This window comes from Aethalodelphis obliquidens, unplaced genomic scaffold (assembly GCF_003676395.1).
Source record: "Aethalodelphis obliquidens isolate GAN/ISIS:26980383/991018 unplaced genomic scaffold, ASM367639v1 scaffold11, whole genome shotgun sequence".
NCBI classification, from domain to species: Eukaryota; Metazoa; Chordata; class Mammalia; order Artiodactyla; family Delphinidae; genus Aethalodelphis; species Aethalodelphis obliquidens.
This window is the reverse complement of record NW_020837955.1, coordinates 12,687,777-12,700,344: the sequence shown is the minus strand read 5'-3', so window position 1 is coordinate 12,700,344 and position 12,568 is coordinate 12,687,777. Positions and strand designations below refer to the sequence as shown.

General features: G+C 44.7%; 1 protein-coding gene across 3 annotated transcripts in view; it reads right to left on the bottom strand.

The window, feature by feature from the left end:
- Positions 1–12,568, bottom strand: part of PDE6C (phosphodiesterase 6C) — a 76,638-nt gene that overhangs the window by 47,141 nt on the left and 16,929 nt on the right. For 2 of the 3 annotated variants that reach the window (XM_027112079.1, XM_027112078.1), the window contains exons 6-10: positions 11,272–12,128; positions 4,995–5,147; positions 4,801–4,890; positions 3,630–3,770; positions 334–408 (exon numbers count right to left, since the gene is read on the bottom strand). In XM_027112079.1, coding sequence (XP_026967880.1) covers positions 334–408; positions 3,630–3,770; positions 4,801–4,890; positions 4,995–5,147; positions 11,272–11,751 — 939 coding nt within the window. In that variant the 5' untranslated portion in view covers positions 11,752–12,128. Of the gene's footprint in view, positions 1–333; positions 409–3,629; positions 3,771–4,800; positions 4,891–4,994; positions 5,148–10,497; positions 10,658–11,271; positions 12,129–12,568 lie in introns of those variants that run through there. The other variant, XM_027112080.1, reaches the window with a different exon arrangement.

Sequence of the window (12,568 nt, the reverse complement as noted above, 5' to 3'; positions counted from 1 at the left end):
GCTCAGTGTGTTTAAAAAACTGTGCAGGAGGCTCTGATGCATCCCTCCCTATTGAGAAGCACTGATCCACCAAGCCCCGGCTTCACAGAAAACGAAACTGAGAAGTTAAACAATGAGTGAAGGCAAGAGCCACCCAGCTGGTTTGGGGCAGAGCTGGGACTCGAACCGCAACCTCCTTGTCCGGTGCTCTTTCTACTACTCCAAGGCCCCCCAGGAAGTCACAGGACTAGAACCTTCTAGTCCTTCTCGAGCCAGCGCTCTTTCCTTTACGCATGGCCTCCTCTAGTTCTAGCGCCTGGTACAGGTATCGTCAACAAAGACGGCTGCACTCACTCTGCCATCTGGTGTCTTTGGACCCTTATAAGGCTCGACTTCTCCAAGCTTGACAGGCCACTCATCGTAGAATTCCTGGAGGCAATTACATTTAAACATTATGAAGCAAACTGTTCCGTGACCTACCATATCTTATACGAAGGTCATTGGTTTGCATGTTTTATGTTAACTGATAATCCTGGAATTTTAAAGCTCTTGTTCAGCAATACCACTTATGAACTTGTGACTGTGAACAAGTCAACCTTTTTAATCTGTAAAATGGGGACAATAATAAAATTTATACTATAGGGTCATTGTGTGGATTAAATGAATAATACAGAGCACCTACCCTGACACATAGCTAAAAGTACTTAATAGATAGCAGCTCTTTTATAGACAATTAAACTAAATCCAGATAGGTTAAGAGGCTTGTCCAAAGTCATGCAGAATGGACAACAGTGTTGCTTGCCTTACCCAACATTCAATTCCCCCTCTTCCTTGCTAACAAAACCTGATTTTATTTAGTTATCAGGTGGTGATTTGTTCAGGGAAGATGGGCCCTGCACAGCTCACGAGTGGTCTATGTAAGGTGGCTGGAATTAGTTTGAGGGCAGGTATGTGGCCTGGATATGGACAGTGAAGGAGAAGTCTTCCAAGGGCCTTCTGATGAAAGGTTTTCTTTAGACGAAGGGCAATGAGAATGATATTTGTAGGAAATGTCTCCCAATTTTGTCATGTCTGTGAACCAGGTCTTGAGCTGCAATAGCCACCTTACCACCACAAGAAGAGACCTCACCAACAATGCTGAAGGGAGCAGAGACTTTACCAGCAAAAAATGAAAAGCACCTGGGACTCTGATGCCTGTATTGAGCTCTGAATTAATCAGCCATAGAACTGCCCTATTTGGGGACTTCTTGTTAAATGAGATAATAACTGTCATATTACTAAAGATGCTTTTAGTTGGGTCTGATGTTACTTGCAGCCAAAAGCATCCTAACTAATACAGTCAGCTAGAAACTCCCAGAGCCAGGATCAGAACTCAGCCCTCCTGACACTTGGTCCCATGTTTATCCACTTAGAACAATTATTGTGAAAAGATCATTTCCAATCACATGGAGAGTAATAAATATAGATGATATGGTATTCATTAGTTATGTTGAACTAGGAGAGCTCCAACAGAATTAATGAAGCAAGATGAGAAATGAGCATTATATTGTGTAATATTAAATATTTTTAAATTTCTACTTTAAAATAATTTTAACTTTTCAGAATATAAATCCTCAAACTGGTAATAAAAATACACTTTATTTTTATGCCCTAATATGTGCTGGACACTATATAGATATAGATTTAGACATTTAGCTATAGATAGATAGATATGAATATACAATTTCCAAATAATCTCAAACCCTCACAGCTGATGAGAGAAGTCCTCATTTTACACATGCATAAACCAAGAATCAAGGAGGTTAAAAGAAGTTGCTGAAAAGAAGCACAAAGTCAAAGAACTGACACTACCCAACTTTGAGCCTTACTATATAGCTACCATAATCAAGAGAGTGTGACACTGGTGGAAGAATAGACAAAGAAATCAATGGAACAGAATAGAGAGCCCAGAAATAGACCCACACAAATATTATCAATTGATCTTTGGCAAAGCAGCAAAGGCAATGGAGAAAGAATAGTCTTTTCAACAATTGTACTGGAACAATTGGACATCCACATGCAAAAAAAAAAAAAAAGAATCTAGATATAGATCTTATGACTTTCATGAAAAACAACTCACAATGGATCATAGACCTAAATGTAAAATGCAAAATTATAAAACTTCTAGAAGATGACATAGGAGAAAATCTAGGTGAACTTGGGTTTGGTGGGATCTTTTAGATACAACACCAAAAAATGGAAAAATTAGACTTCATTAAAATTAAAAGCTTCTGCTCTGCAAAAGATACTGTTAAGAGAAAGAAAATATAATACTCTGGGAGAGAATATTTGCAAAACACATATCCAATACAGGATTTGTATTTAGAATACTTAAAAATGAATGATAAGAAAATAACCCAATTAAAAAGTGAGCAAAAGATCTGAACAGTCATCTCCCCAAAGAAGACATACAGATGGGAAATAAGCATTTGAAAAGATGCCCACATCACATGTCATCAGGAAATGCAAATTAAAACAATGAGATACCACTACACACCTATCAGAATGGCCAAAATCTGGAACACTGACAAAACCAAATGCTGGCGAGGATGTGGAGCAACAGGAACTCTCAATTATTGCCAGTGGGCATGCAAAATGGTACAGTCACTTTGGAAGACACTCTGGCTGTTTCTTACAAAGCTAAACATAGTCTTATCATGTGATCCAGCAATAGCCCTTCTTGGTATTTACCCAAAGGAGTTAAAAACTTACGTCCACACAAGAATCTACACACGTTAACAGCAGCTTTATCCATAATTGCCAAAATTTGGAAGCAACCAAGATGTCTTGCAGTAGCTGAATGATTAAGCAAACTATGGTGTATCCAGACAAGGGAATATTATTCAGCACTAAAAAGAAATGAGCTATTAAGCCATGAAAAGACATGGAGGAAACACAAATGCATGTTGCTAAGGGAGATAATTTAATCTGAAAAACCTACATGCTGTATGATTCCAACTATATGGCGTTACAGAGAAGGCAAAACTACAGAGGGAGTACAAACATCAGTAGTTGCCAGGGGGCTGGGGTGGGGAGAGGAAGGGCCCAATAGGCGGAGCACAGAGGGTTTTTAGGGGGGGAAACTATGCTATATGATACTGTAATGGCAGATATATGACACTACGTATTTGTCAAAATGCATAGAACAGTGTAACACAGAGAGCTGAATGTAAACTGTGGACTTTAGTTAATAATGACATATCAATACTGATTCAACAACTGTAACAAGTACCGCATCAAGGCAAGATGTTAATAACAGGGGAAAGGGCGGGGGTAGGGAAGGAAGAGGTCACGTATGGGAACTCTCTGATCTTGCTGCTCATTTTTTCTGTAAATCTAACATTACCCTAAAAGAACAAAGTCTATTAATTAAAAAAAAAAAGACTTGTTGAAGACATATAGTCAGGAAGTGGAAAAGCCAAGCTTAGATCTTTTTTGCTCCAAAAACGTACATGTTTACCTCTATACCATACTTTCTTGGCACTGGTTCTTACGATCTACCATGACTAGTAGTTTACATAGCATATCCATTTTTTTTTAATGGATTGCATTTCATGTGATGTGCATTTTATAGGGGATGTTAGGTGAGACCAAATGTAGGGAACAGTGACCTTCTCCTTGGTCATGTCCAGCAGTCCAATGGAGTATCGTTCACAGTTCAGGTATGTTCTAACAGTGTAGAGAGCTTTGTGAAACTGTCGCTCAACATCTGTGAGCTCTTCAAATACTTTGTTGGCTGACCACATGAGGATCTGAAAGTGAGTATTAAACAGAAAACAATCAGAACAAAATACAGTACGAAGGGGAGCATCAGTCAGAAGAAAGCAGGAGGTGCATCAGATAAAACGAATTGCATTGCAAACAACGCAGTTCCATTTTGGCACATGTACAAGTCCAACAGATGACTCAGATTTTCTGAGTGGGATGATGAGTAGACCTTTTGCAAGGATGTGGGTTTATGAAAGGGGAGAAGCCATGATTGGTCCCCATGTCCAAATGTTTTGGCTCACAGGGCAAGTGATCTAACAATAAATGCAGAGACAGTTCCTGGGCAGAGGGTCCACTATTGGTGGCCCACTGGCTCCTGCCGGTCCCTATGGGGAGAAAGCCACATGCCTCCTTCCATGCATCCTAAGCTAGTCAAAGGTCTCCTTACCCGGACAGTGAGGCCAGGACGAGACCTTGGAAGTCCTCCATCCCAACCACCCTCCCACCATTGTACTCATGAAGAAACAGAGGTCCACAGAGCAGTCCAACTCAGGTATCCTGGCTACCAATGTTGTTCTTTATCCCTCTGGCTCAAGGAGGCAACAGAGGAGTGATGTGCTTCTCAAATTAATACCTTTACTATGTATTGGGTCGGCCAAAAAGTTCGTTCGTGTTTTTCCGTAAGATTTTACAGAAAAACCCAAACGAATTTTTTGGCCAACCCAATACCAGGAATACATAGTTCTGCTAAAAGCTTTATGTGAACTAATTCATTCAATGACCATTTAATAGTCACAACAACCATGTGGGGTAAGTACTACAATTATCATTGCTATCTCATAGAGGAAAAAACCACAGCCACCCAGGATATGGACCGAAGAAAGCAAGCCAGCTGTACCTACAGATAGAGGGACAGGAAGATGGGGTGGGGGGAGGGGACATAAGAGGACACTGAGGATAGACGTTTGGGGATCTTATCCATGTGGTGTGGATAGGAAGGGTCTGGGCTTGTTGCCTCTGGGTTGCTTTGTCAGACAGGTCAGCATGGAGTGGTTAATGTCACCTTCTCTTTACCTGACTTCTTCGGGATTCAATACTGTACAAGTAGTTGGTATGATGAAGCTTTAGGATGACAGAAACAAAGCTGAGGTATTTGGAAAAGACCTACAGATGGCAGAGAAAAACAAATTAGGTGTGACATCTTTCTTTCAGTTATACAACAAATAAATTTCCTGCGCCTCCTATGGGATGCCCAGGGTTAGCGTTACCTCTTCATCCCGTTTGGAAAATTCAGATGCATCTACTTTGTTAACTGCCATAACCACAGCAAGAACCTCCTTGCCCGTCACGATGGGGGTTGCCAGCAGGTTCCTGGTGACATACCCGGTTTGTCTGTCCATGAAGTCAGAAAAATGGCTGTTCTGCAAGATACATTCACACATTTGCCAAAGCAGCATAGGACCATGAGTGTAGATGTAGGAATGGTAACAGATCGTCCTCTCTAGTCCAAGTCCTACCAACAGATAACCAGGGCCGCTGCACAGTGGTCCCGAGCAAACAGTCCCCACCCACCTCCCACCCTCAATTAGAGAGAACGAATGAAGCAAGAATGAAACTGCCCGTTTCCGAATGAGCATTTCCCGCCTGAACTATGGTCTATCCCGGTTAGGCTGAGGTTGGGCAGGAGAAAAGAGGTGATGTTGTGGCCAAATGGAAAGTGAGGTTCTAGGAGGGAGGCGGGGGGAAGATGCAGGATTACAACAGGCAGAAAGTGTGTGTCAGAAGGAGAGCACAGCTGGGATTCCGCAGAGCTCTTCCTTTTAATCACAGCAGTAAAATGTGCACTTGAAACCACTCAATCCATCATAACACAAAGAAAAAATTATTAATCCCCCAAACTCCTCCTCCTTGAGGAAATCCATGTTCCTGCTTAGTACATCTCCTTCTATGCCTTTCTCTCTGCTCAGACAAAGGGTTTACTTTTCTTTTTTTAAATAAAATTTCCTTTTCTAATTTTATACAATCCTTTCGTCACTTAACACTACCTTACGAACTTCCGATGTGTACGATGTGAACCCATCTTCTGGATTCTCGTAGACCGCTCCACAGTGCGGGGGCCCCGGATCTGCTCAGCCAGCCTCTCCTGATTCAGTCCGTTGATAGTTTTCCCCACTGCAAACAATACTGCACTAATCACTCTTGCTTTTATTTTTATGTGATGGACTCCCCGAAGTGGAAATTCCTTTTGCTGGATCAACAGGTATATGCAGTTTTTACTTAACGCTAAGGGCTTTTACAGATGGTTGAAATTCTTACCTCTCCTGGTCATTTATGAGAGGACCACCCTCTTGCCAGCACCAGATACTTATCAGTTTCTCAAAGTTCTACCAAGTCAATGTCTCTCATTCATATTTTTTATTTCTTTCCTTGGGGAAAATGAAGTGTATCATCCCAGATACAAACTTCAAGTAGTAGAAGCGAGAGCTGACTCTAATACAAGAACCACGGAAAGGGCAGAGTGATGAGTTTGGAGAGGCACACAAATGGAAGGGCTCGGAGGAAGGTCAAGGACAGCAGTTATCTTATTAGCTGTAATTGAGAGGAATACCCACTCTAGTTGGGTTAGACTCAGCCTGCTGTGGGTCCTGACTGTCTCCCCTTTGAGTCTTCTTCAATTAGAACTGAACTTTCCACCTGACTTTGAGACTCAGTGGCCAAAATTAATGTGGTGTTCCTTTCACAAGTTGTTCATTTCTGCATGTTGATGGTGCTTCTAAGAGCAGCACAAATCATGGAGGCTGGCCTCTGTCCAATTTCCCAAAGTAAAAATGTGAGAGTCCACTGGTGCGTGACTTCCAGGCCAGAGTTTCCAGCAGAGAACAAGGGCTGCTTCGTCAACACACACAGCTCTGCTCAGAGCAGTAGACCCGGGCTGTGCCTCAGAATCACCTGCAGACTGATGCAGATTTGCAGACCTCACAGCAGACCTACCAAATCCTAACTGCCTACAGTGGAATCTGTCTTCACCAGGAATCTGAACTTCTGGCGGATGAATCAGTTCTGTGGAGGATCCTTAGAGATGTGAGATGCTAAGGGATTCAGATGCAGCCCTTGACCCCAGATGTCTTCTATACCTTCCCGAAGTGGAACCACAGAAACCAACTACTTATGTAGGAGGCAGCATTGCATAAGGGGTGAAGAAGGTTCTGGAGTCAGACTCCTTGGCTGAAATGAGGCCCAGATTTACTAGCTGTGAGACCCTGGGCGTGCTACTTAACCTCTGCATCCTCATTTTTTAGTCTGAACATGGGAACAATGAGATCATCTACTGTCTAGAGTCTCTGATGTGAAGAGAATAACATAGTGTGGGCAGAGCACTTAGAAAAGAGTCTGACACATATTAATAGTAGGTGCTCACTTAATACTAGGAAGAGAGACCTGGGACTTTGGGGGCCTCCCTGGGTGAGAAGTCATTCTGATTTTGCATTACCATTCTGCTTCTACTTCTAGCTTTTCTAACCCATTCCAACCACTGAAGAAATTAGATGCTCTTAGCTGATGTAGGCCTCCTATGCCCAGGAGCATGCTCGCTCCTGAGGGCTGAGTCTCTGCCCCACACCAACAGAAGCCCTATTTTTTTGCTAACTGCTTTATCTGTGACTTCTCTCTACCTCCTGCAGAACCTTCACTCAGTCCAGAATAGCTCCAGACTTTGGGAGGTTCTTTCTCTTAATCCACTGCTATAGCCCAGGCTGGCTCACTGTCCATCTTCCTCCTAACCCGTTATCCATTACAGAACGTGATCACTTTCACTGACACCGCGATGCTGGGCACTAAAGGAATAACCAAAACGCCCCAAACATGCAGCGTTTCTTGGCAGACGCTCTTCACTCTACAGCTTCAAAACTGGATGCTAGTTTATTCTAGATTCTAAACACAAGGAAATGTTCTTACATTCAATTGGCTGTTTTGAGAAAATGACTTAGAAGTTTCAAAATTTAATGCTTGCTTATCATTGCATCTGAAAATCCTGGACAAAACCATCTGTCAAATTACAGGGTAGGGTGAGGCAAGGTTTTCCAGCTTTGTATTTTCACTGGTTCAAGCAATCCTTGGTGAAGTTGCTTTGAGTAAATCCTGTACCTTTCCGACTGACAAAATCCCCTTGGTGGTCATTCTTCAAAGAAGACAATGAAGGCAACTGGGAACATGGTTTAGAGCAGCGGGCCACCTGGATCCCTCAGCCAATCTTAGCATTGCTAAATTCTGATTAAACATCTCAAGATCCAGAGTCAGAAAGAGAGAAGGGCAGAAAGGGAGCTATAAGCACCCTGTTAATTATTGAAAACTTAGGATTCTCGCATGGCTTTCTTTTAAACCACAGTCAGGAGAACCACCCATAGAGTTAATCACCAGCTTTCCCAATACAATAAGAAATGATTAACTTGTGGAGGATATGTCTCAGTTTCCTGTTATTAAGTTTCCCTGCCTTTAACCTGTTTTAAAAACAGGCCATAATCATTGACCCAGTTTTGGCCACCTACACCCAGCCCCCAACTTCTCTTGGCATTAATATAATATTACCATAGCTTTCATTTATTGAGCACCTACTAGGAGTCAGGCACTTTATGTACATTTCATCTGTACATTTGGTTACTCTGTTTCTCAGGTGCAGAAACACAGTCCATCACGCAGTTACCTTGTCTCAGACCTGGATATACGCCCAGGTCACCTGATTTCAAAGCTCTCACCCGACACCATGTGGCTTCTCTGTTGCCAAAGCTGGGAGTATCCAGTTCTGCCTCTGGTCTATGTGTGAGAAGTCCTTCCCTCCCTGTGCCCACACTGCCAACCAGGGAGGAGTCCTGTGTGGTCAGGGCTATGGCAAAAAAAAGGAGGCCTTGGAAGACCTGGTTTAGGAGCCCAGACCCAGCACCTCCTGCCTAACTGACCTTGAGAGGATTCTCACATATACAGGATGGAAATAAAAATACGGTCCTTGCCCTCTGCACAGGGTCTTGGCCAGAATCAAGTGAGATAAAGAACGAGAGAAATCTTCACCAAGTGTCAAGTGCAATGAAAAGGTGAAGCGTTAATAGAAATGTCAACATTTCCAACTCCCTTCTCTTTGCAGATTTTACCACAACTTAAGCGCGGTGAAACTGCAGGGCTGCGGGGTGGGATGAGGGTGGGAACAGAGCGAGGAGGCCTCATCCTCTCCAGCCACTCTCAGTTACTGACCAGACCCTGGACTCCAGGAGAGATGCAGCCCCCCATGACTGCAACTTCCTGTCTGCCCAAGGGAATAAACTAAAGGCTCCAGGAGCCCTTTCCATCTAATCATCCACAGCTGATTTGAAATTTACTTCCTCCTCTTACATCTGTCCATCCAATAGACCAGCGGTTTTCAACATTGGCTGCATATTAGAATCACCTGGGGAGCTTTAAAAAGTACTCCTGGCTGTGTCCCAGCCTCTGAGAGGCTGGTGTAATTGGTCTATTGAGAGTCTCACACATCCGTATTTTTAAAAGAGCTCCCAGTTTGATTTTAATGTGCGTCCAGAGTTGAAAAGCACCATTCTCCGAGGGAAAAAAAAATGCTTAGAAGCAGTAGAAACGGAGAGCAAATGAAGTCTTTGTCCCTCCTCTGAGCTCAGGAGGGTGGGATGGTGTCTGACTTCACACATACTCAGAAAAAGGGAGAACAGAGCGAAGTGACCCCGCCTCCCCCCCATTTACTGCCCTGTGCATATGGGGTGCCCATCATGGACAGCAACACACCCAGGCCACCTGATCGCTTAAGCAGCTCTTTTCTATCATTCTGTCCTCAACAGAACTGGGCTCATTCATAAAGGAGTAGAGCAGAAGTCATTTTATCCATCTCTTCTTTTAAAAAAAAAAAGTTTTTCTGAAAAAAAAAATCTTGCGTGTCACTTTCTTAAGTTTGCTGTCCTAGTCATTTTGGAGATGGCCTCAGTCGGAGACTGGCAAGAAGCATATTCCTGTGAGAAAACCTCAGGGTGTGCAGGCATAGCCTCCTTGCTGGGGATCCGAGAACTTTGCCTTAAGGGCCTTTAGTCAGTGGAAGCGGCTGCAGTGGGCCCAGAATCCTACTTAAACCAGCTGAAAGGTACTGCAGGGAGGGATGGTAAAGAGAGAGGACTCTCCGGTGCCCAACGGCAACCCTTGCCCCTCTGGGCTGTCCTGTGGCTGTTTGCTGAGCGTTGCTAATGTTTGACAACTTCTGCACCTTCTGGATCCGCACAGCCCCCCTCCTGTAATCAGCTTCAAGAGGCATGTAGGGGATTATCCTCCCGCCTCCAGCTGCCCCTCCTCCACAAGCCGGCAATAAACCTCTACACAGTAAGCATTTCAGGGGCAGCTCCCAATCAATTCTGTTCCATCATCGTCGAACTCTCCCCTTTGCTAATAGCAAATCAAAATGATGGGACGTGTGTGTAGGAAAAGGGCAGGCAGGAGACACTCCAGGCTGGGACCTACGGCTATTGCTGAGGAGGGGGATTATAGGTGATTTGCACTTCCTTCTTTTTGTTTATTTGTATTTTCTAATTTTTCTAAGATGAACAAGCATTACGTTGGTTAGGAGAAAGTTAATTTTTCTGCCTTTAAAAGAGCATAATAATTTATGCAATATACAATTAGTCTTCAGGAGGGTCCAAATGTCCCATTTACAAGATTGGAAATTCTTGATAGACCTGAGTTATGAGGGGCTGAGATGGCCAAATGCACTTAATCATCACCTAAATTCACATTTTTAAGGATCCAGATGGCAACATCTGAACTTTTGGAGGGTATCTTTTTTCTTTTTGCACCTTTGATCTATAGGTGGGAGAATCATTCAGGAGCCAATTCACCTCCAAACAGCTGAGTGTCTTCAAAGGATCGTGGGTGAGAAGCGGTTCAGGGGTCTTGGCATCTGGTGTATTGGCTGATCAGCTCACCAGTGAGCGGCCTGCTTTGCCCTGTTGGTCAGGACAGTGCCCAGAGCACAGAGGAGGTGTAAGGGAGCAGGTGTGGACTGTACCAGGCCCAGGTAAGGCTGCCCAATAAAACACCCAGCATTCCATGGGGCACACATTATCCCCTGTTGATCTCAAATTCAGATAGAACTGGAAATCTTGTAATTTTTTTTTTTTTTTTTTGTGGTACGCGGGCCTCTCCCTGTTGTGGCTTCTCCCGTTGCGAAGCACAGGCTCCGGACGCACAGGCTCAGGGGCCACGGCTCACGGGCCCAGCCGCTCTGCAGCATGCTGGATCTTCCCGAACCAGGGCACGAACCCGTGTCCCCTGCATCGGCAGGCGGACTCTCAACCAACTGCGCCACCAGGGAAGCCCTGAATCTTGTAATTTTATTTGCTAAATCTGGCAACTCTCGGCCCCGGTGCTCCTCTTCCCCACCATCCACTCCCCAGCCAAGCCAATGTCACGAGGATGGCCCCTGGACCCCCGCTCTCTTTCCCAGTGTTCCTCCCCGACGCCACCGAGGCCTCCTCTCCGCTCCACTGTCACCATCAGGCCACTTACCTTTTTCACATCTGGGACATTGAAGGTTTTCTTCGTGTGAGCAACCCAACCCACTATCCCGACGTCCAGTGGAAAAACAACTTCTCTGTCGGGGACCACCAGGTTGTCCTCGAACTTGGAGGTGGAGGTGACGTCGAGCAGCTTGGAGGCCACCTCGGGCGAGCCGTTGCGTGCCCGGCACAGGAACATGCTGCAGCGGTCCGCCCGCAGCAGCTGCGCCAGCCTCTGCAGGGCCTTGTGCGCCGCCAGCTCCACGCTGCCGGCCTCCTCCCGCAGGGCCTCCAGCAGCTCCAGGCACAGGGCCGCCTCCTCCATCAGCGTCAGGCCCGGGAAGGACGCGCGGGCCGGCGCCTGCGCACCACCGGGCTCCGAGATTTCTCCCGCCGCCTCCCCCCGCAGTTTCCGGTCGAAATACGCCTTGGCAAACTGAGGGTTGTCCTCCAGGTATTTCTCCACCGTCTCTTGGCTGATCTCACCCATGGCGTGGCTTGCTTTGCTGCTCTTGTCCAGAATGGAAGACCCTCAGAGCACCACCAGAGGCAGAGTGCCAACAAAGAGGTACCTCCTGGTCAAAGATACCGGGAAAGCCCTAAGGGGCACCTCACAGGACCCCCAAAGGCTGAGCAGAAAGGTTGTTTAGCAGAGCTTTCAAACGACCTGTAACTCTTGGGATATGACAGAAGGTCCTGGCTTAGAGTGGGATTCAGGAAGCATGGGATTAAAGAGTTCTTCAGGACACGAAATCCCCAAGCATTATTAGCTCATAAATCCTCAGAGAATCCGCAGAGCGTCTTAGATCAGACAACCAAGTAGCAAGTCAAAGTGACCATTCCAGAAAAATAGCTGAACCGTGGCTGCTGTCGGCGACAAGAAGAATCATGGATATATCCATTAATTATATTCCATAGGCATTGACAATACTACTTGTTCTTTCACGATAGCTCTATGAAATAAAACTATTTAGACCTCGGAAATGTCTGTTTGTTTATATGGCAACTTGAATGAACATTTGGGGGAGATGGAAGGGTTTAGCATAACACAACATAAAATCGAATATTAATCTTTCCTTTTCTTAAAAGTCCTATGATCAGCCAGATTGCTTGGCCTACTCTTTTTTTTAAATCCTCACCTCTCAGTTCCCCTCATTTAAAAACTTGACCTCGGAAATGTTTTAAGGGAACAGACCTTTGGCTTATTCTAGAGAGGTGAACATGGAAAAATATTTGCCCATGATTCAAGCCTAATCAAGCCGCAATTTATACAATAATCCTTGTCAAAAGACATGATCATAAAAGGC